At 40.3% G+C, this 24,981-nt stretch overlaps 1 protein-coding gene across 1 annotated transcript; it reads left to right on the top strand.

The window, feature by feature from the left end:
• Positions 1-24,551, top strand: LOC104390440 (cytosolic phospholipase A2 epsilon-like). Its single transcript, XM_009999578.1, has 20 exons — positions 1-27; positions 1,457-1,529; positions 9,459-9,595; positions 9,920-10,051; positions 11,263-11,303; positions 12,207-12,249; positions 12,793-12,856; positions 14,268-14,428; positions 14,538-14,630; positions 15,286-15,323; positions 16,002-16,158; positions 16,642-16,778; positions 17,287-17,509; positions 18,742-18,856; positions 19,331-19,468; positions 19,892-19,999; positions 20,971-21,162; positions 21,634-21,800; positions 23,254-23,437; positions 24,313-24,551. Exons 1-20 carry the CDS (start codon positions 1-3, stop codon positions 24,549-24,551), a joined length of 2,469 nt encoding a protein of 822 aa, XP_009997880.1.
• Positions 24,552-24,981: the final 430 nt, after the last annotated feature.

Here is a 24,981-nt window from a genome sequence, read left to right as displayed (position 1 = left end):
ATGGGGCTGTTCTACAGTAAGAGCCAGGTAAGTAAAGGAAAGAGGAGGATCTGGGATGGGCTGTGCAGGCAGCCCCTTGGCTGCAGAGGGGACCTGCTGTAGGAGGTGGTGTTCCACCTCCTATAGCTTCAGCTCTGAGGTTTCCCCTTCAACACCAAGGCTGGAAGTAAAGCAGGGCTTCTGCCTGGGGCTTGTGCTTACTTTGTGTTTTGGCCTTCAAGAATGCAAGGACTTCATTGCTGCAGTAATTTAACTATTTTGAAAATCCCTAATTAAAAACAAACAAAAAAGAAGGATATATTTTTGTACATTGCTGTTGTCCTTTGCTTCTAGCCAACTGGGGCAGGCAAAACAACCCACTGAGGCAAAATAAGGAGATAATGTCAATGAGTGCATGGGGAAAACTGGGAAACTGGTATTATGCGAGGGGTTAAATACAGCTCTCTTAAAAATTTGGCATAAAGGCGTTAATGCTGACAGGTTGTTACATATTGATCTATGTATTTGTTGTAGTGATACTCCCTGTGCTACAGATAATGTGCATGAACTAAGATTTTTTGATGTGTTTTTTTTATTGGTCTTGGTGTGATTTTTTTTGTTGTTTAGATTACTAGAAGTACAGTTTTCGTTCCTTAATATGTTCCCTGTACCATGTTTGCCTGAACCTTGCTTAGGACGAGAAAGGTTGACAAAATCAAACCAGTTTCCTGGCAAGCTCATGGAATGTCTTCTGATAGCCACTTAGGTTTAGGTGGTTTGCCAAGATTTCCATTGATATTTTCCCATGACTTGTGCTTAAAGGAAGATTGTATGAGCTGAATTATTCAGAGAGAAATAAAGACAGGGTTGTTGTTTTCACTCCCCCCCTTCTGAGAATTTTGGGGTAGTTCTCTGGAAGACACTTCTCAGGTCCTCATTGTCTGAGAGCCATCGCTGTGCTGCATCAGACGTAACAATGGAGTTACACGTCTATAAACCAGGTGACGATGAGCATCATTACACCATGATATCGTTACTAATTCCTGCCCTGCTAGATTGCCTGCTGTTTGTTGTGAAATATAGTGGATATACAGGACAACCTTTGAATTTGCACAGACCCAAGATGTGTGTCAACTGTATTAATAATACAGCAAGGCTCCCTATCATACATTTCTGTGTGATTGGGGTGTAAGAGTCAGACACCTTAGGTTGAGGACTACCACAGGTTTCCTTAGAATAGAAAATGGAGGACATCAGAGGTTTGGTCTGTGATTGAATGTACATTTTGGGTGTCTGGCCACACCTGGAAGTGTGTACTTATTCTGGGAAGAAGTAGAAGGCAATGGAAAAGGAAGAACTTCATTTTAGAAATGTTTTGGTTGGTTGGAATTGAAACACTCAATTCAGTGCTATCTCTGACTGTGCTTGTGTTCTTTCTCTCTGCATGCTCATCCTGCACATTTTGTGTGTTCAACAGACAGAACCTTCTCCATGCAACTTGCTTACTGTAAAAGTCATACAGATGAAAAATGCCAGGAAAGCAGACTTGTGTGAGTATCTTTGCCATACCCCTGGAGCATCCACATACACTTTAAAGCTATTTAGAGTATAACCAAGTGTCACAAACACTACAGAAGATTTATAAAAGGAGAGAAATTTGTGACTGTGGTGTGCTGAGGATGAGCAAAGTTGGAAGATTTTATTTATTCTTGTATCAGCCATGTGTTAGTCTTGCATCAGTACCAGTCTAGCAATGAAGTCTAATTATCAGTTGTAGTTCAGAAGATGTTTGCAAAGAATGTATAAAATGTTTCACATCTGAGTCTGCAAAGAAAAGGTTATTGTTCACAGGGAAGGCTGCAATAAGAAGTTCAGGTGGGGCACTTCTTTCTTTCATGTCCACCTGTTCATCCCTGGGCCTATCACAGAATATTTTGTGTGAGCTCAGGACTAGACACTTGACATCTCTCATAGATGGTCAGATTTGGAACAGCCATCTCAAAACTTAGTTGAGGGCTCACACTGTGAGCTTCTTCTACTCTTAATTATTTTTACAAAGTCCCCAGGAATTATATTTATGTAAATGTCTATTAAAGTTCTATAAATATCTGAACTGCAAAGCACGAGAGTAAAGCTGTGAATGACAATCACCTCTAATCTGAGGAGATGGCTGATTGTCTTGCATTTATTCATTTATATAGAAAAGGAGGTCTGAATAAAAAAAATGTTTCTGTAAGAAACAGACCAAGGTAAATTTGTTAGGTTAAAATGATACAAGACTTTTTCAGGCCTTTCCAAAGTGATTTGCTTTGACTTCTGCCATAGTTTCTCTAGAGAGCAAAGGTATATGAAAAAGTGTTTCTCATTCAGAACTTCCTGCTGCACTACTTCTGGAGTGTGGAAAGGAGATTTGAAACTCAGTTATAGGCTGGAGAGAAATAGTTTTCTACAACTAAAACCAATTTGAAGGTAAAAATGTGCACTCTGAACTGAAGGAAAGGGGTGTGGAAAACTACGATTCTTAGATATATCCCCAAATAATCACATTCTAATTAACCATCTCCATGATAATGAGTTTATCAAACTTCCCCTCCACCTTTTTGTCATATAGATCAATGTGGGGTTTTTTTTGTTTGGTTTTGCTTTTTTCTATCTTGAAACTATTTTCATTCTGAAGGGAGTTTCCTGTTTTGGTGCTCTCCTTCCCAATTCAAGAGATTTTCTCAGACAAGGGACAGGCAGTGAAATGCTCATGTGTTTTTACTTCCCAGTCCAAGACACATTCCTTTGGCTCCTTACAGCTGCTTAAAGGAACAGTCTGAATGACAGTGGTGCTTTTGGAGTGCAGCACAGAGTCTGGAGCAGCAGGAGAGCCACAGCACAGCCTTTGCAGGCTGAGGCTGTTCTGCTTTGCACCAAGAAGGATAATGAGACATTCACCACCACCATTGCCAAGATAGCATCTTTTTTAAATGGTAGTATTAGTCAAAATATCAAGGGAAAAAAGTTTGCACAAACAAAAGAAAAAATATACTTGCAAAAGAATGCTTTGCTTGTTGGGTAGTTCCATCATGTGGGAAAAGAAAATCAGATGAATCATGACACTGCCTTGCTTGCACTTTATCGTTGAATCTGGTTTTGATTGACAGATGCTTAATTCTAGTCACATTTGATTTTGCTGAGTGTAAACTTTGTCAGGTGCATTAACAAAAAGACCTTTTAAACAATTTCAGGATGTAGTTTTCTATGCAGCCAGAGTTGTAGAAGTCATATTTTTCAATGACATGTTTTTCTCATATAAATTAAACCTATATATTACATTTTTTAATCAATTAGTTTAACCTCTGGTTAAACTCACTGGCAATGTAAAAGCTGGTGCAAATTGCATTTTGGTAACTACATATGTGCCATGTGGGCAAATTTTTGCTAGGTCATACATAAATCTGGGGGAATATTGTTGAGCTGTTTCATTCATCTTAGCAGTTCCTAGAGATCAGCTTGACACAGCCTTAGGAAACCCAGATGTATGTGGACATACATCACCACCAATGCAAACTTCTTTACAGTACTGTTTTCCTAACATTTATTTTTTCCTCATTCTTTCTTTCCCCATCTCTGTTTTTGTCACTTTTGTTTTTCTACAAACTTTACTAGATAGAATAAGTTGGCAAGTGTCACTTATTTCTCCATCATGTTATAGATAAGTAACATTTTAAGTTAGCTCCCTCTATTTCTCTCTCTGGTTCTGCCCATCCTTTTGTTTCAGAAGTGAATCCCATTTTCTTATTTTCTCCTCTCTACATCCCTTATTGCACTAGGTTTCTGTAGAGTTTTCAAATAACTTTGTTTAATACTTATCTAGTGTTCAGAAGGGCTCCCAACCAGGTACTGCAGGTTAACCTGATTATTAGTCTATCTGTTCCATTTTCCAGGTAATGGAGTTGGGAAAAATAATCCATAACAAAATACTCTCCAAACCTCACTAAAACCTCCCCCAGAATAGATAATACAAGACGTTTAATGGAAGTTCAGTGCATAAGATAGTATTTTTACCAAAGATAATTTAAATTGTTTCATTCTGCTTTTTAAACCCTGAACCTTCTCAATGCACCCTTGCACTGTACTGTCTCTTCTTAGTACTGATCCATCAGTGTGTAAATTATAACATCAATTTCCACTTAGGTATTGATGTGTAGCTGGTAACATTGATAACACCCTGTGAGTTTAGTGCCTTGTTTGTGTTCTCCACATTCCCCCTTCCCACTGAGCACACCCACATCCCCATCAAGCTCATTTGGGCTCTTGATATTTGTTGACCTGTGAACACTTGCCAGTTCCCAGATTTGGGTGTGTGTTCCAACTGCATCCTGACTCCCTAATGGGGCGAGACTTGGATGTGCACCAATCCAATCCACCCTTAGCAATAGGGCTTTCTCTGCAGAGAATTTCAAATTTCAAGCTCAGCCTCTTGCCAATCACTGTAGCTCCAGTACAAACAGAAGGACATGTGGGAATTCTCCACATCAGGAGATCATGGATTAAAAAAATTTGTGTGGGTTCCAGGTGGAGACTGGACAAATTTATAGAAGAAAAAGCCAGTGAATGTTGGCTTAGGGAATATCTGAATCTTTAATTGTGAGAGCTGAGAGAGCATTATATGATGCTTACCCTCTTATACTCTTCCTTAGAGACCCACCACTAAATGAGTGCCGTATTCTTTGCTGGCACCGATGTCCATCCTGAACAAGTCCAAAGACCCTTCCCAAAACCAAACAAAGATGCTAAAGAACAAAATACTGGAGAGAAACAAAATAATTAAGTGCAATTAACATATGAAACAGTACAACAAAATAGAGTGTTAAGGATTAAGCTTAACAGTAAAAAATAGGCAATTGGATGGGAACACTGAGCTGAGCAATTTTAAGCTGCCATTCTCTGCTTCTTAAGAACATCCAAGGAGCCCTCAGTAGATGCCTCTGGTTGACCCTGGGCTAAATGAACCTTGACAGGTGTAGAGTTAAAAAATATTCTTCAGCATTTTCTTACTAAGATTTTTTTTTTTTTTTTAAGCTTTAGGGATATATATCTATTTGAATTAGATGTTGATTTTGGAAACTTCAAAGTTTTGAATTTTTAAATATAAGACTTATACCATTTGAGGTACAATATTTTAAAACATTATTAAGTAGGTTTTACATTTTTATAAACTTTTTTTTTTTTGGCATTGCAGTAGCAGTTCTGCCATGTGTGAGGTCTGTTAATGGAAAGGCCCTTGAGATAATGAAAAGAACTATTGCCATTGAAATTCATTGTTGTTTGAAGAATTAAGTTCCAACGTGATACTTACCGCAGGAACACACATCCTTCCTCCAGCGTTTTGTTCTTGTACTGTTGTTATTATTTCTTTGTTCCTTACTACTTACCTCACCATTTAAGCAGTTGCAATTGCATACCAGGAGCCTGTTGTTCTAGGGGTGGCTTGAAATCTTGTTATAAAATAAGAGGATGGACTGATAAAGCCTGACACCTTGACTGGTGTAGAGTTAGCAACATCTCAACAAAAGGGTGTTATAAGGAGGGATGCAAATTAAACTAGTGGTACTGTTTCAGGGATACTTGTAGGATGTTCCACCCAATGTGATGGGTAGAATGGGAGAAAGTGTGAAAGCTTTTGATTGAAGTTTAGCTATTAGAAGATTAATGCTGAATGCTTGTTGGAGGCAGGAACTGATCTCCCAGGACTGAATGAATTCTGATAGTCTGACTGCGAATGGCCTCAAGAAGGATGATGTTCCCTTTCACAGAAATAAAACACATTCCTATTTAAAAAAGAGTATTAATAGTTCCAAAGATCTAGATAGTCTAATATTCTGCACTCTAGAAAACGGTGATGCCTGCCTGTCCACCTACCCTCAGCCAGACCTCTGCTCAGCTCCACAGCATGGGAGGAAGAAGAAAAGTGCTTTTCTCAGCTGGTGGTGATAGTTTTTATTTTGTGACATGGATGGCTCTGAGTGAAGTGGAGATATGATCAAGGAGATGATCTGGGCAAAGAGTGTTTGAGACCACATTCTTAGTTTAGATTCCTTCAGCACAATAAGAAAAACTATGCCCTAACTGTCATGAAAAGTCTACCCCCTTACAAATTTTCTCAATGTGAACACTTAAATGTAGTCCAGGATGAGGAGGTTGCCATTGTTTCTGCCCAGGTTACAGAGGGGCTGGAGGTTGATCTGTTAGCACCAAAAAAGGAGGTAGAATTATAAAGTGCACATTTTTTGTTTGGTGCTGTTTGAATTTGAGCTGTCTGTAAGACAAGTGAGATTTTAGCTCAAGCCAGAACAGCTTGTGCCCTGCTCTTGCCTGGGATGCAATGTGGTGCTGGGCTATGGTATTTCTGAGCATGGGTCATGTCACTGTAATGCTTTCTAATGGTAAAGCACAATTAAAATCCAGTCCTGCTGCTCTCCTGGAAGATAATTAGAAACTTAGTGTAATAACAGATGAAGAGACCATGTTGTCATAAGCACCTTCTGCCACGCCTGCTTTTGGCAGGATATTGCCCCACAGTGATACCATGGCTGCCACTCAAGCATGTTTGATGGCTGCTCACATCTCCTGGTCCAGGGGAGGGACACTACAGGTTGCTGCTGTGAAGCTCTCCTCTGTGTGCCATTCATGAGTGTGATCAGTATTGTTAGGTGGTGGTTAGACTTACATACCAGGGTAATGATTTGCTAGCATGTGACTGGCCATGCGAGCCTTGTACATATGAAAAACCACTTGAAACAAGGCAATGGGGTCTCATAGCATGACCGACTGGCTTGGGCACAGGATATGCTGCAGAGTTTCAGTTTCCAAATCTGCTTGTGCCTGGAGCAAGTTGGACAGAATCCAAGTATCCAAGATGTGTAAAAAAAGGTTTCTGGGTGTTTTGTTTGTCTTATAACGCCTGGAAATAGTTCAAGGACAAGAGGCAATTAAGTTTCAGAGGACACCTCTGAAGTAAAAAAAACATCACCAACATGTTTTGCAGATGGGAAGAGGGAAGAACATTTGTTTAGTGGCTGTGTCAGAAGTCCTCCAGAGATCTGAACTGAGAAGTCAGAGCTCTGCTGACTGACAAGTAGCTATTACTTAAAGGCATATGTTACAGTGCAGTAGCAGACAGTGATTACTTGCAGAAAAAGCCAACAAAACAAAGCATGGTGAACTTCCAAATAAACCTTTGCACTTCACAACAGACCTAGTCTAAGTGTTTATTGTTATTTGGGAAATGTCAATGAGATAAATTTTGGATCACTCATAAATGATGGACTTGAGTATTTCTGATTCTCCTCGTAGTGGAAACAAGCACTGACAGCAGTCTGTGCTAGTAAAACTCTAAACTTCCAAAGAGCTAGAAAGGATTTTCATATGGACTTTTTCTGTATGCACACAGAAGTTTGGAAGTGATCAGGACTGTTAGAAACTTAGGTGATTTCGATGTGGTGGGGTGGGGTTTTTTTTGTTTTCTTTTGTGGTTTTTTGTTTTTTTTTAATTTTTTGGTATATACCACAACTACCTTCATCAGTCTAGGTTACTCTTTTTTGTTTGCTTGGTTGGTTTTGTTTTGTATTTTTTTAGAGTTACTCAAAGGAAGATTACTTCAGTAGGGAAAAAAAACTCTAGCTTTGTTAATTATTTAGTTATACAAAGAGTGTGATAAAGGGCTGAGTCAATTATTCTCTTTCTCCGAGTCAGATTTACCAGTAACACTAAGTGGGACAAGACCAAGTCTAGTCAGATGAAGGTGTTTCTGCTTTGCAGTGGCAGGAATAGTCAAGTAGGTGGTGTTCCCTATAGAGGAAATATAATGCTAATGATGGGATTGGTATTTGTGGGCAACGCTCACCCATGCTATCTTTAACAGTAGTGTGGTTCTTTGTCCCTAACTAGCAGATCATGCTCCGTCAGATGATCATCCCTGATTTTTGAGTCTGGGTCCATAGGATTGTTAATCTCATGATTCACATATGACTTTTATTTCTTAGCAACTATGACAAAAGGTATTTGCAGGCAGATTATTCTAACGTCAGAGTGAAGGTGCTTGCTGCTGATGTAAGCCCTGCAAACTGCTGCTAACTAGTGTTCCATACTGAAGCTTTGGTCCTGAACATCCCTCACTCATGATGGAGCTCAGGTGGAAAACCAAACTTTATAGCTGGCCTCTTTATCTGGGAAAGGAAAATGAAAATACTAAAGCTGCCCTCCCTGCATCTGGAAACATTAAAAATTCATAGGTGAACTTTATGACCTGAACACACCTTGAAACATTGAAACAGCAAAGCTGAAGAAATGCAATCTTGTGCAAAGAAGAAATGTTACCTCACTCTGGGAAGCACAGACATGCTTTCACCTGCCCATCACATGTTGCGAATACCCTTATCCCTCTCTGGCTGAGTCACAGAGATGCAGGTGAAAAAAGTGGCATTAAGCAATACTTTTTATACAGCTTTACTGGCAAAAACTCTCCCTCAGGACTGCTGCTTCTCAAACTAGATCTGACACTATCAGACCCTTCAACATTTCAATGTTTTTCTTGTGTCCACCTGTTTTAATGCGCTTCACAGAGGATGAAATGCAACTCATCTTCTTTACAGATTATTTATTTTTCTTTAAACATATATATATATGTTTGTTTGGTTTTTTTCCTTTAAAAGCTCTGCCATTGGACTCTATGGTGCATGTGTTTATGTTCCGTCCTTTAACTTTCCATAAGGGAAGAAGGCAGACGGAGATCAAGTACCTTGGTGGAAGACCTGCCCTCTGTGACAGCAATGGGACTTCATGGGAACCTTCAGTGAAATGAGCTCTTGCTGCCTCTGCAATGGCAGCCAGATGTGAAAGAGAAAATAAAGAATCCTCCAAAAAGTACATAAGATGGAACTTGTAGTCACAACTACCGCAGAAACATTAAGACATGCCCATGGCTACCCATGGAAATCCACTATGTATAAGCTGGGCTCTGTCTGTCCAGCAGTCCCTGTCACAGGTGATAATGTTATCTGCTCCATGTTTCTGGCAAGCAGCTGAACCACCAGCAGTGCTCAGCCCTGTGGGGTGCTCATGTATTTGCATCTCCCTCTGTGTACGGATATCTCATCAGTGTTAAAACCTTTGAAGTCTGGTACATATAGATAGTCTATGTATCTCTTTGAAAAAGAATGCAACGTAACTGCATATTTTGAATGTTTATTGTTTTTCCAGTAATTACAAGCACTATTTCTCAAGAAGAGCAAACTGTCAGGCTTTCATAAAGAGTAAAGCAAGCTGGTTGTCTATCACTGGCTTGATGGCACCTCAGCTAGCATCCTGGCCTGTGTTCCGCATAATGTCTTGTGTGCAGGGCTTAAAAATTCATGCAGTGCAACAACTTAAGGAGCATTAGATGTGTTTCCTTGGTCCATTGCTTTCCCACTTTCTCTCCCTTCAACAGTAACCCAGTCAGACTGCTACGTGAGCCTGAGCTTGCCAACAGCCTCAGTGCAGCAGTTCCGCACCAAAACCGTCCAGAATAGCAAGAACCCGACATGGAACGAGACCTTCCACTTCATGATTCAGAGTCAGGTTAAGGTAGGAATGGTGGCTATCCCCAACAGGTGTTCATATCAGATATCCAACGTACTTTATAGCCCTTCCACACTGCTTGTCTCTCTGAGTTCCCCTACAAAGCATTCACACTCTCTTACTGTAGTTATTTAGCTTTCAGTGGTTGAATAAGACTCTGTCTTCCTGTATGGTCAGTTGTCTGTAGATGTAACTGCAACACGTCTATTTTACTCTTGCCATTGTTTTCATTCTCAAATTTGTTTCCCTAATTCCTTTAGCGAAAACAAAATATCTATGACATCTTCTGTTTGTTGAACATTAAACAATCTATTTTTCTTTTGATTCCAGAACATTCTGGAGCTGAAAGTTTGTGATGAGGACAACGTAACTCAAGATGACCATCTTCTCACTGTGTTCTTTGATGTCTCCAAAATCCAGCTTGGAGAAAACATTAAGCTGTGTTTCCAGCTGAATCCCCAGGTATGGATAAAATTCAAGGACAAAGTTAAGTGGATGTGGTCAGGTCAGAATATGGTTATCTTACCTTTTCTCTCACGTGTCCCATATGCCAGCCTTTCTTACTGCCCATTTAGCCACCTGTGCATGTCCATCTGTTTCAGAGGTTGATCTGCAGTGTTACTTCTGTAATTACCATAAACTTTGAGTGCTGCTTTTACAGAGAGAGTTGGGCCATGTTACTGGACTCCATTGTCTGGTTACCATCCTTGATGTCAAAATATAAAGTTTTCCCCAGCAGTTTTGAGCGTCCCTTTGCAGTTGGAGCTGGTGGTTCTGAGCTGTGCATTGTGTTCTGTTAATATAAAAGTAGTGATCTGCAGTCATAAGCTGAAAAAGCAATTTTCATTAGGTGGGTTTTTCAGCAGGTTTTTATTTTGTAAAGTTGAGACAAATTTTTACTTAAGTTTTAAGGACAGTGTTTAGGCCTAGAAATACTTCAGTGAGTGCTGATTTGATCTGATACCTGTTTTGGAGAAGCTGGATCTCTGTGCTGTATTTTCCTTAGTGGTCACACTAGGAGATAATAAGATCATGGAATTTGCACCAAAACCTGCAAAGGAGGAAAGAAATCCCATGAGGAGGGAATAACAAAAGACAATGATGAAGATTGAGTGTACAATGAATCTACATGTGCAGATTCCACCAAATAGACACTCCAGTAGACACTCCAGAACACCCTGGACTTCATATGCCCAAGTGTGCCAACACATTAATGTGCCACAGCACAGGCTGGGGATGAGGGCTGTGAGAGGGGCAGAGTAATTTGAAAAAAACCAGGGAAATCCAGCCCTGCTCATGCTGAGGATCAGTAGGGAGCACTAGTACTTGAGGGAGATGAAGGGAAAGGGGAATTGCAGGTGGTCTGTGAAACAGTGAGGGGTGAACATATGTCTGCAGAAAGGGGGAGCAACCTCCAAAAGGTCCTGCAGTATGTATTACATTTGGCCCTCGAAGTCTAAAGTAGAGGTCTGCTAAAATAATGCATATGATAGAAAGTATGTGGTGCTACAAGTGTAGCAGATATGGCATCAAGAAAATGAGATCTGTTGCATACTTGGTAACAAAAGGTGAACACTGGCTTATAGAGCCAGCTGAAGAGCACAGATTCTTGTAGGGTCTCTCTCTTCACAGGAGAATCAGCCTGCAATGACTGCATTCATTTTCTTTCACAGGGAAAAGAGGAGCTAGAGGTCGAATTCACAATGGAGAGCAGGTGCGTAAGGTCAAATAGGCAAAACCCCCCCAGTTTACACTTGCAGCCCCCTAACACTGTCACCATCTGAATACAGCAGAGAGTAACTGGCAGTTCAGGAAATGCTTGTGTAGGGCATCTGTTGGAGAAGGAGTGCAGTAGAGTGCATGATGTTTGAGCACCTACAGTGGCCATCCAGACACATGGAAAAGATAGCAGAGATGCTGATGGGAGCATAAAGATTCCCTGATGGCTGCTGCTCACCAGGATGCAAGGGGCATTCTGCACAGGAGGAAATTTTAAGTTTCAAACCCATCTTGCTCCTTACTGTGGGATCCCAGATATTTGCTTTGTCCTAATAATGTGGGAAAATGATAATTGCAGTTTGTTTCAGCTGTAGAAATAGATTTAAAATATTTTTTTCATGTTTTTATGCTGACTGTACAGCTAATGGAAAGAATAAGCATATAAACCAGTTCTAATGCTGCTACTTGGTTTTTAAGGTAAATGACAGCATTTTTTTCCTTTTTTTTTGTCATTGCATGTTGAATGAATTCACCATTATTTCAGCTCTGATACACAGGTTTGAACTGAGCAATACAGGGCAATAGTGTAATTATGCTATCCCTGTGTAAATTTGCTTCAGTGTGTCATAGAGCAATCCTGTAAAATACAGTGAGATCTCTATAATTAGTTTAAAGTTCAGCCTGTGAGAAGCAAATTGGGTTTAATGTCCAGCTAGAACTTCTGATGCTGTTTGCCCATGTGGTCTGTCCAAAGAAACTCTTAAGGATAATGAGATAATGATTTAAGACTATTGAAAAAGCAAACAAACAGAAAGAAAACGGAAAAAAAATCACAACAAAAGCAAAGCAGAAAAAGAGTGCTGGTTTTGAATTGATTATTTTCCATTTTGTCTTTTAGTCCGGATCCTCCTGAAAACATTGTTACTAATGGAGTTCTAGTGGTAAGTTTTATTTCATAATCCTTTCCTTGCCATTAGGAATGCTTACTGCAAAGCTATTATTATATGTACCAGGCAGATGCTCCATGCAGTGGCATGAAGGCATGGGCCAACGTTCAGGCTAAAGCTGGTGTTGGAGTTCACTTTCCCGTGTGGTCCCTGCTAGTGACTCAGGCTGGGAGAGGCTGCAGCTGAACAGCTGGGAGCTGCTGCCAGCACTTGCCTCTTCCCAAACCCAGCTGGGCTCAGGGGGTCAACATCCCTCTGTGTGCTCCAGGAGTGCTGGGCTGAGCACCCTGGCCAGGGAGCCTTCCTGCCCCTGCCACCAGCTCTCCCCTGGGCCCCTGTGAGGCTGCCCCGGCAGGTGGAAGCCAGCAGATCCCTCCTCTTTCCTCACCCCCACACCTCCCTACACCTGGTGGGGGGTTATGGGCTGGCACTGTCTCTCCCTGAGGTTCATGCCCTGCATATGCCCAAGGGCCCTGCTGGGGCAGGGCTCTGCTGACAGCTAACACCTTCTTCTCTTTCCCTGGTTGCCTCTTACAGTCTCGTGAAGTTTCCTGTTTGGACGTGCAGGTGAATGGTGGGAGGCTGAGGAAGGACAGTACAGGTGAGCATTTTGCTGACTTGTGAAACAAATCTGGATGCCACCTTCAGGCAAAAGTGCTCAGTATTTTACACTTGAACACCCTGGTTTAAAGTTATTTCAGATGCCAGACAAAATCTCACTGGTGCCCGTGGCCTGTGGAGGAGGCTGTAATTGGTTAAAAATATACAGGTTGTTATGGAGTGTGTTGTGATGAGCACGGGGTGTGGCTCCCCACAAAATATTTTCCTGTGTAATAACATCTTATCAGATGCTAATAATTTTCCCAGGTATTTGTGCAGATAATGGAATTTTTTGGGTTCTAACCTGGGGTTAACTCCTGTTGTTTATGGATTCAGAGATAAAGAAAATGGGCAGAATGAGGACTGGGTCTCTTTTATGATTTAACCTCTTAATATTTATTTAGGTATAAGAATATAAAACATGTCACTAAGTGAAACACAAGACACACAGTATAATAGCAAACACATTTTTTACACATTTTAAGCAGTGTATCACTACTATGTCATGTCCATGTGTGTGTACCAGTGTGCCTCCCACACAACTTTTGAAACACCTTACACTGGCATCTCCTGGTTGCTTCAAACCAGCAAGCTGCTTTAAGTACGTGGATGATCCAGCTGAGCTCAGTTGTCACAGTGAAGACGTTTGCTAGATGTGTCTGAAAACGTTTGAATAGGAGAATTCTTTTGAAGACTGATTAAATACCTTTGAGTGTGTGGATTTACAGAGTATATTTACCTCGAATCTAGGTTGATTCCATTCTATTTAAAGTCCACTTTTCAGTTACTTGAAGAGGCATATCTGAGGCTTCTTATATGAAGGCAAAAACCAGCAGATGTTATTTGTGTTAGAAATGATTTCAAAAGAAATATTACAGGTTGAAGTAAATGAAAACATGATAGAGGGACTGAGTTTTTACTGGTTCCAAAGAGAAATGTACTCTGCTACAAAAAAAACCAAAACAAACAAAAAAAGCCCAAACCAAAACAAAAACCCCACATTCTCCCAGAAGTCTGAATTTTTCAAAATACATGATAGTTATACCAGGATAATATTTTAGTCTTATTGTTGAGGTACCTCAAAAAATGCAGACTTTCAGGAGAGAGCACTTTTATCCCCCAAAGCTGTTACCAGCTGTGAATCACTACGTAATGAATAGAGTGGTAGTCTCAGCCATCACAGTGTTCACGGAAGTGCAGTGGCACTCTAGCAACAGTTACTATATGGTCTATTCTGTATATGGGCTCTGAAGCTGAAACCCAACAGCTCAGATAAGTGAGAATATTTATTTATCCTATAATTTGGGTATCAAAATGAAGTGATTCCTGAAGAAAAACATGCATGATTTTACTGTGCAAAAAAATTATCCGCATTTTTTGAAGAACTTAAATTTGAAAATTCTTTCCTACAGAGAGAAAGTTTGCCTTGACTGTGGATGGATCATACGAAGGAACCCAGACCCACACGCTGAGCTCCTGCCTCTGTCCCACCTCCCCAGCCAGGTTCCACTACATCAAGTACAACCAGTCAGCACTCACTGTGGCTCTGCCGCGGCGGAGGAGGCTCAGCAGGGTATGTGGTGATTCCTAATGTGTAGCTGGGTCTTGTAACCCCTTTTTTTTTGGATAATAGCTAACTGTAATATTTTATTATTTACTTATTTGTACTCTTTTTTTCCCAGTCTTTATCAAGTCAAAATGAAAGGGATATGAATGAGTCTGTGACTCTGCCTCTGAACTTGCTTCCTATACAAGAGAAAATAACAATAGCAGAGGTGAGAACAAGTCTTTCTTAATAGAAAACAGCCCAACACACATTTGGTTTGGTAGGAGATGAGAGTTTTACACTTCAGTGATTCAGTTCCTGTCAGACATGACACATGCTAGTGTAAGGTGTGAATTACAGTCACCCTGCAACTATGCTTTTTTTTCCCCCTTTTGTTCTGCATGTGGTTCCAGGCATGCTGCTCAACCCTGTTCTGAGTTTAAACTAATTTCCTCAGGACATATCTAATATGTTCATCAGCCTAGCATGTGAGCTAAGAGTAATGTGTATGACAACTACAACTTACATTTGTAAAGGGAAAGCCTGAAGCAGAAGATAAACCAGATAACATCCATATGCCTGTGGTTCAGATGCTGAACTTTTAATGACTTTCCCAGAAAATGAAAGTTAAACTAGGTTGTTCAGCTATAAAAAGCTGAGGGGCCCTAAGCCCTCCTTTTTTGGTTGAAAGGCCCACTTCTATTCAACTCAGGCTGTGCTGGAGCTCATTATGTCTGTCACAAGCCAGACCACTGCTGGCCACATTCTGCAGCTGTGCTGCTGACTGCAAAGACAGTGAAACTCAGCCTGTAGCTGGAGTGGGGGAGGAAAGCGCAGGGTTAACGACCTGAGCATGCTTACACTGTTTGTATTGCAATTTTCAGGACAGGACAATTGACTTGTACACAAAGGCAAGTGAATGGTAAGTGAGCCTCCAGCAACACCTGATCCTGTAACTGGGAGACATTTGCATCTGCACATAGCTCATTTGAAATCAGGAGGGGTCCATACAGGCTCAGTAATAAGCAGAGGTGTGTTCACCTTTGGGTTGCAGGCTTCTGCTTGCCATGTTCTCCTTTTTCAGTTCTGGAAAATTAAATAATGGGTCCCCTTTCCTTCAAGTTTCTAAGATGTTAGAGCATCTCAGTATCATGATCTTGATTTGTGTGCACTATTATGGCCACAGATGGAGGGAGCAACTCAAAAAAAGAAACTGTACGTCTGTAATATACAAAGTAACACCAGTGCATGGTAGCTGTTTCCCTCATCAACTGCAGTGCCTGTTAACAGCAGTTATCTAGTTAGACAAATATGGCAGGCACTAATGAAACTTGAAAAATTAACTATATGATCAGATAATACCAGAGGCGTGTTGTAGGAACCTTGTTTCCATACCAGGACACTATGTCATGTTCTGCTCCACCTTCCCATTTGCATTCTTGTTAGCAGGCACAGCAATTAGCAGAGGCCTGTCTGGGATGTTGCTCTTTCTCATTGATTACATGATACTGTCCACAAACTGGCCTGTAAGCGCATACAAGCTTAGTTGGAGTTGACCACAGTGAATAATGTTATAATAGTATTTGTGCCCTGGTCTCAGGACTCAGGGTCTGTGTTTCAGGCCAAGAAACCTAGATGCCCGCCTGGGGTTCGACCTGTGCACTGATGAGCAGAATTTCCTGCAAAACCGGAGGAAGGTGGTTGCTGCTGCACTCAGGGATGTTCTTCATCTGGAGGAAGATCTGCAAGAGCATGAGGTAACAAGGAGAGGCACTGTAGGGGGATTTTTCTGTCTCCTTTCCCTCAAGCCCAGAGAGAAGGAGTGATTTCTCACCTCCATTCAGAGGAGGACTAAGGCTGGCAGCAGGTTCTCCTCCAGTGCATGGTTTGCAGCCAGGGTCATCTCAGTTGGAGAGTTTAACAGTCTGTCTGGATGAGCAGTCTCTACTTCCACCTAGCACTCAAGTAAATCATTTGAAGGAGCTTCAAACTGATGAGTTTGGTCCATATTTCTTAAAAATCATTCCCCAAGTGCCAAGATCTTCCAGTATACTCCAGAGGGCTGTCCAGCAACTTGTGTTACTTAAAATTCTTAAGACAATGTTGCTTTATCTCTAAACTATGTGTTTTATTCTGCTAGTGTCTGAATGTTGCTTTTGCATATCTGATGTGTTTTGACATGGATGTGCCTTAATGCCACTTTCCCACATATACTTTCTGCCCTGTTTTGTGTTGAACAGGTGCCAATAGTGGCTGTGACCACAGCAGGATGTGGGATAAGAGCACTCACTGCCATGTATGGTAGCATTTTGGGTCTTCAGAAGTTGCGTGTTCTGGATTGCATTTCATACATCAGTGGCTCATCTGGCACAACATGGTGAGGAGTCATTGTGATACTGTTGTTTGGATCTTGTTCTGTTAAGCAAAACCCGTTCTTTGCCTAGGACTTTAGATGTCTGTGAAGGTAAAAGGAGTCTATTGCGTTATTGCTTCCATCTTTGGTCTATGAATGCTAGGGTCACCCATGAAAGACTTATTGTGCATCACACATTTAGTGTCACTGGAGTAATTTATCCCAAACCAAAAGAGAAGGCTTTATTAGAAGTGCAAACATCCTTAATGCAAGGTAAAATAATCCTTTATGGATATTTACTGTTGGGCAGAAACAGCATAGAGAGCTGTTGTAGCTGCTTGTGTTGGATCCCAGATCAAGCAATTTTTTACTTTTGTCTTTAGACTTCCATTTCTGCTCAAAGCTCAAAGAGGAGAGTAACATCAAGATAAAACACCAAGTGTCCAAAGCTCTGCAAAGTATTTCCTCTGTGTTTCAAAAACAAGCACCTTCTTAATTTCCTCCCACTTTCCATCATGTTTTCTGCCTGCAGGACAATGACAAAACTCTATGAAGATGCTGATTGGTCACGGAAGGATCTTGGAGAAATAATTATTGAAGCTCGGAAGCAAGCAGCCAAGTGCAAGATGGGGGCTTTTTGCTTGAGAAGTCTGAGAAATTATTACAGAGAGCTGAGCCAAAGGACCCAAGCAGGGCATAAAACATCTTTTATTGATCTGTGGGGGCTCATGATTGAATCCATGTTAAATGATGGGGTAATGTCTATACATTTTTCTCCTCATAAATTTGATTACTTGATCTTTATGACCATTATGAGAAATTGAAACCCTAGGAAGAGACACCTGGTCAATAACATTGAACTTTTTATGTAGACAGAAAACCACTTATTTACCTTAAAAACTTGGAGACAAAGTGTAAGTCTACACTTCGAGCCTAAAGCGTGATTGACTGTAATACAGAAATGCTCAGACAAGCTCTAAAGTAACCAGCACACTAATTAACATTATAGCTATCCAAGAAATTCTGTAGGTTCTTAGGTGTTTTTTATAGCCCCATCCTTTTATGTCTGCACTGCTGCAATGTTTGCACAAGCTGCAGTCATACCTTGCAGTCATACCTTGGGTGTACTGCAGATGTGCCCCATGTGTAGTTACTGCTCTTTGTGATTTAGCAATGAGAAAGATCCAGAGCTCCTGACATGTTAGATACAGAAACTGTGAATTTGCAGGTCTCTTTCAGCTACTTTGGATTTGATCTCTCAGGACCTCCTGTTCCTAATTTTGTAATGACAGAAGCAAAACTTTCAATGTAAACTAGCAGACTGATGATAGCTGGAGAAAAAGCCATTTTATTTTAGAACTTGTAATCTTGGTTTGTATTTTGTCTATGAGAAACAGATAAAATGAAAGGGTCTTATTTCATATATTTCACATTGTATTTCTGGCTTCAGTGCTACACAGAGAAATTTGCTAGAATTTAATTTGGCTGAAGTACACTTAAAATCTCCATTTCATGTAAAAGATACCTTGTTAATATTGGACAGCTCAAGCATATTTCTCTGTGGATGTTAACTTTCAATATAGTTTAAAAAAAATCTTATCTAGAATGGTCATTAACATGTGGCCTTGAAGAATTTGTATGTTTAACAGCTGAAGCGTGTGCTAACAGCTGAATTACCCTGTCTACCCTAATTTTTCACTTACATTTAGCACTGTAAAGTTAGAACAGCATGTGAAGCAACTCATTACTGTCACATACTGAATGTAGAGCAGGCCTTGTTATCTTAACAAAACAAATGATTCTCATTATTTTCATGCCCTCTGTTATTCAAGCATATGGAAGTAAATTCAGGAGGAAACTCAGGAAAATGACATCCCATATTCAGACTCTATAAGCTGATGTCTTCAAGGAACTGATTATCATAATTTGTTTTGTTTTGTTTTCCTTTGTTTGTTTGGGGTTTTGTTTTGTTTTTCCCCAAATCCAGAAATGCCACCACAGACTTTCTGATCAACGTCGGGCAGTGAATCAAGGTCAGAACCCGCTGCCCATCTACCTTGCCCTCAATGTCAAGGACAAAGTTGCCACCAAGGATTTTAGAGGTAATTTTTCACTTTGAAAAAATAAGTGGTTTTACTTGGGGATACAAGCCATGGGGATACTGTAAATAATGATGGATTGTTTTAAATTCTTGCTCCAAGCCAGGAGAAGTCCTGTTCAGAGATGTAAAGAATAACTGGGCAGCTGCAGTATAGACAGCAACAGTTCAGTATTTTGTAAGATCTTCTGTTATGTAAGTGTGCATGTACAGATATTAACTTCAGACTAATAACACAATATAGATTGGTGACAAAGTCTCAGAATTCTTAAAGAAATTATTCACTGGAGCCTTAAGGTTGGTTAATGCATGTCTTTTTCGTGGTTGGCTAAAGGCAACAAAAGCAATAGAAGACAATTCATGTTCTAGCCAGCTTACCTCTGAAGGCTGATGCCTGAAAGGTTTATTCCACTCCAGACGACTGGATCATTTTTAGCAGGCATGTTTTAGCTGCCATTGTTGATGTGTGTGTCTGCAGAGTGGGTGGAGTTCACGCCCTACGAGGTGGGCTTCCTGAAGTACGGCGCCTTCATCCGTGCAGAGGATTTCGGCAGCGAGTTCTTCATGGGTCGCCTGATGAAGAAGATCCCTGAGTCCCGGATCTGCTTCATGCAAGGTGACTCACTGGCCTGGGGGACAAGATTTCATTAAAAAACCCAAATTCTTCTGGAAATTAGTCCCCAGAAACCTGTTATTCTGCACGTGGCAGCAGAGGTACTAGGTCAGTCAGCTGAAATTCAGCATGTCTTATTCAACTGATCTTGCTAGCAAAGGTACTTTTATCATTTGGACTAAGATTAAAAAAAAAAAAGTTCCAGGTAAAACATGGCACCCAGGAAAATACTTTGAAACTTCTTCTGAAATACATTTGCTTTTTGAATCCACTATAACACTGAAATACATGTTTGGACTTATGCCAAAGCTGGATAGGAACACTAAAAAGTTAGAGAAGAGCTGTGGAAGGAACAGAAGGCATTTTAAAAAATAACTTCCTTGCATTTGCCTCAACAATACTAATTACAGCTTTCCCACTTCCTAGGAATGTGGAGTAGTATCTTCTCCAAAAACCTCCTGGATGCCTGGCACGCAGCTGACAATTCAGAGGACTTCTGGTACAGGTGGACCCAAGACAAAGTGACTGAAATAGGTAAACCTCAAGTACCCTCTGAATTATGGCCTCCCTCCTTCAGGCTCTTCTGATAGAACTGCACTCACATTTCTCTTTTTTTTTTTTTTTTTTTTTTTTTTTTTTTTAGTTTTCCTGTCATCCTGGTGCTCTTAGCCTTGTGGTATGAGAGGCACGGAGAAAACTGAGTTATTTGATTTTACTGAATAGCCAGTGCTTTGCTTAAATAGTGAAACTGTTATTAGAAGGAGACTGGGAAGGGATACATAAGGTGGTCCCAAAAATGTTGTGTTTACAAGGCTTGGAAAGCAAAACTTCTATCAAATCCCCCTGTCAACTATTTGTTAGCCAGAGAGAAACTTGAGTGTTTTCTTTCCAATATCTATTCACCCTGCATGGTACATCCCTCCTTTTAAAACCAGACTGAACTGAAAGATTAAGTAGAGGTCAAAAGAGGTCAATGTAGTCGTGCTCTAATACACCATCACCCTGCATGGTACATCCCTCCTTTTAAAATCTGACTGAACTGAAAGATTTAGTAGAGGTCAAAAGAGGTCAATGCTGAGAAAGGCAGCTACATACTGAAAGGCCATTCCTTGAAAATACTTGTCAGCATCTTCATATTAAAATTCAAGCAAAGCCTGAGATTTCATAGTGAATAGACTTGAGTCACATTTCTGTGGACTGTGTTTTTGGAAAGAAGTCCTAAACCCTTATGTCTGGGCTTATACAAATTATTTGCAAGTTTGTGTTGAATTCAGCTGGCCACACCTGAACCAAATTGAAAGAAACTGTTTTTTTCAAAGGAAATTAGGTTCATATTTTTGTCAAGAAATGAACCAGAACCCACAGCAGACTATAGGGAAAAATAACACAATACTGAGAGCTGTGAATACGTGAAGAGTCACTGACCCTTTTTCCTCCTTGTATTGAGTCTCCTCTTAATTGTTGTTATAATTCAATTGCATGTCATTTACACCATGTACCTCTAGAGGAACAACCAGACTTGCCGGAGAAGCCATACGAGATGGCTACATGCATGCTCACCCCTACAAGCGGCATCTCCACGGCCCTCCGGGATATCCTGACAGACCGACCTGCTGTCTCCAAGTACCACAACTTCCTGAGGGGCTTCCAGATGCACAACGAGTACATCCAGCATGATCATTTCATAAAATGGAAAGGTGTGGACAGCATGCCTGCCCGTATGCCTCAGTGATCATTGGAGTGGGTGCAGGGGCTGAGATTGGGGGGTATTTTGTATATCATCAAGAGAACAGAGAGGGTTTTGTGGTTAGTTGTTAGTGCTTGCTGGAAGGAGAGGATGAAGAACAAACTAACTCCTCACATCTTTCACTTCCAGTAACACAACTGTTCAATTTTTGGGTCCTTCAGTACTGAAAGTCCTCACTGGGATTAAAATCATTGGGATGGGGCTCTGCACGTATGAAACACATGCTTAGGTTTTGGTGCAGTTTGTGGGTTTGGGAATACCAACAAAACTTGAACTTTAAAGGAACTTTAGGATTGCTCCACACCATCCTAAAGCAAAAGAAAGTTCTGGGTAGGAGGGACACTTGCCTGCTTTTTGCTTTCTAACTTCACAGATGACTTTCTGCAGTTTGCTAATACCTCTGAATTTTTTTATCCTTTAGACACTTTGCTAGACACCTCCCCTAATGACCTGAGAGACGACTTGGAGCACCTGGAGTTGGTGGATGCAGCTTTCTTCTTTGAAACCAGCTGCCCACCCCTTATGAGACCAGAGAGGAAAGTAGATGTCATTATACACTTAAATTACACTGGTGGATCACAGACCTTGGTGAGAATTCTCAAAACTGTCTGTTTAGTAACATCTTCCTTCACTTTCCGCAACTTTTTGACAAGTGTCTGTAAAATGTGGAACTTAGTGGAATTTTGTAACATGGCGTTTCCAAACGTTAGAAGAATGGAAACTCCCAGGGGGGAAAATAGCTCTCTCTTTTCTCAAACGCTGCTTTTGAAATAGCCCTAAGTGCTTCACCAATGAAACACAGAACAGCACTGTGAAATTATGATGGTGGAGCTGCAACTTCTGTTACAACTCTATGTAAGATTTAATAGCACAAAAATAGCTGGGAAACCTTTCTGTGATTCAGATGCTGAATTTAATCTGCATTTTTCTTAAACATAGAAGATTATATATATATATATTTAATATGTGATTTTCTAGCTGCCCGAGAGCAAACTAGTGAGTGAAGAATTTCTTCATCTTTATTTAATTTTATTTTAATAAGTCCAATTTTTCTCCTTAAATAGTAGGCTAGAAACAAGATGCCAAATGCATTTACTATGTGTGTAGAAATCTGATTTAAAAAAAGGTTATATAGATTTTGAAAATAGTATTCACCACACAAAAAGACAGATTTATACTTCCAAATATAGACTTGTAGCTGTAAAGGTGTCCCTGAAAAGCACCACAGAAAACACAAGGTACTCTTGTTAAAGTTCTGTTATTTTTTGAAGTGGAAGATACCTTCATACTATTCCTACACTGCGATGCCACATGGAAAATACTTGTTTCTGTACTGTAGCTGAAAAAGATCACATGTAATGACTTGCACTACATTTCCTTGTTGTTCTTTGAGGTCTTTTGGAAATATTTAAACTGAGGTGATATTTCAGTGTTTTGTTAGATTATTTAACAAAGTCAGGCATGACAAATGAGCTTTCTGATTAATGCTATTGATGCTATATTTTGAGGTCTAAAATATGTTAGCTTGAAATCTATTTATTTCTAAAATTCAAAGTTATAAAAGTGGGTAAGTTGATCTCAAAACCCTGATGAAGTCTATTGAGGTCAACTCACAAGTTAGATTGCTATATAAACTGACAATATGACTGTGCATCTTACTGACTTGGACCGCATTGATTTTTCTTTAATATCTACATTTTTCTGACTTAGTTCTTCTTTAATTAATTATGCTTTAGAACATGCTTTGAATTCATGTGTTCTGTTCCTAAATAATATTCCTATTTTAGAGATGTGCCTTGGTACATATTTAAACCATATTTACCAGCTTGGTATTAAGTGTTTTCCTGTAAGACAATTTCTAATTTGCTCTTCAGGCAGGATAAAAGCAGTCCCTGGGGCTACAGGTGCTCACATTGTTGCTGACTGCCCAGAACTATAAGTTAGTTTTGTGCAAATTGACATGAATTATTTGGCTTTGGCTGCATCCTAATCTTGGGTATATTTTACATTTCTTATGCTGCTGCTGTTGGGCCATGACCAGCCCTTGAAGCAGGCTGGCAAATACTTCTCAGAGCAGGGAATTCCGTTTCCCAACATTGGGCTGAAGGATGATGAGAAGAACCTGAAAGAGTGCTACATGTTCGATGGTGCAGACACCCCAGGAGCTCCTATGCTGCTTTATTTCCCACTAGTGAATGACACTTTCCAAAGATACGTAGCACCTGGTAAGTTAACAGTACCCAGCTGATTTTATTGAGCCAATGAACTTTCTCACTCCCAGGCTGGTTTTCCCTCATCCCAATACAAAAATCCTTTGTTTGTTTGCTTGTTGCTATTGGTGAATACATTGCAAAACGGGATGACACAAACCGCAAAATCAGGTGAAATCTTGTGCATTATATTAGTTTGTATCTTGGGGCAATTCATTGAAAGAAGAAATGTGTTCTTCAAGTCGAAGAATAGGAACTCCTTTCTTCTTGTGATTTCCAAAAGTTTACTTTAGTGTGTAGAACAATATTTTTCAGATTATGTGTTTCTTTGACAGTCAGATCTAGGAGAGGATTACCTGTAAAGTATAGAATGGTTCTATGTAGGGCCACTATGCTTTCTATTTGGGCTGTTTATTGTGTTGATTTTATATGCTGGAAAATAACACAATAGTATGTAAACTAAAAAAGTTGCTATATCCTTTTGGACTAGTATTTGACATGCAGGCTTTGTGATTTTTATTATTTCCCGGGCTACTAATAATCTGCTTCTTCCTGTCCTATGTATCTCTTTAATCCTTGTACCTTCAGTATTTATTCTACTCAAGAACCAGCAGGGTAAGTCTCGAGCAGCTGTGACCACACAAAATGACATGCCATGAGTTGTCCAGTAGAAGGTGCTGGTTGCAATGGAATGATATTTAGTGACAGTATTTTATTTTTTTAATTTCAGTGGGATTTCTGCAGAAGTAGATTTTTCAGATATCATAGCATTGAACTGGTCTTCATAGCAATTGCATCTGTGATCTCTCTATATTACTATTGACATTCTCTTTCAGAGGATTTTATTTCTGTGGAACTACACAAACACCCTCCTTTTTTTCCCTTGACAGGCATGTCACGTAGCGCTGCTGAAATGGAACAGGGCAAAGTCGATATCTCCAGCTTCTGCTCTCCATACTCAACAAGGGAAGTCTCACTGAAAGCAGAAGATTTCAACAAGCTTCTGAAGCTGACTAACTACAACATCATGAACAATGAGAACATGATTCTTCAGGCCTTGCGCACGGCTGTGGCACGGAAGAAACAAGCTTCGAGCCAGCCAGTATCACAAGCACAGTCCTCTGCTTGAACAGCATTTTCCCCTAAGCATTTACCACAACAACACACATGCAATAGCTACTTCACTATTCTTGTAGCATCTGCCATCTCTTTCTAACTAACTGTCTCAAGAAGGAATACTTGAAGTATTTGTTTTCAAAGCCACACAGTTCAGTTTACTAAGCAGTACTTAGGTTTTGATCTGGAGTTGTGATATCAAAGACAGCAGCCTATGTTGTTAACACCATCTCACTGTGATGCTCAAGAGGCAAAGATTCAGCTGTGTGTGATAGGGAAACAGTTTTAGCTCTATGTCCCTATAGTCTCTCATCATCTTGGTAGTTAGTCACTAGTATTTTTTCATCTGCAAAATATTCTGGCATTTTGTTGGGTCTGTAAGTGGCAAATCCATAAAGCCCTCTTCAGACACAGAAGGTGGTGACCATGCAGTATCAATTGAA

This window comes from Chaetura pelagica, unplaced genomic scaffold, assembly GCF_000747805.2.
Source record: "Chaetura pelagica isolate M959 unplaced genomic scaffold, ChaPel_1.0 scaffold55, whole genome shotgun sequence".
Lineage (NCBI taxonomy): Eukaryota > Metazoa > Chordata > Aves > Apodiformes > Apodidae > Chaetura > Chaetura pelagica.
This window is presented reverse-complemented; position numbering and strand designations above follow the sequence as displayed.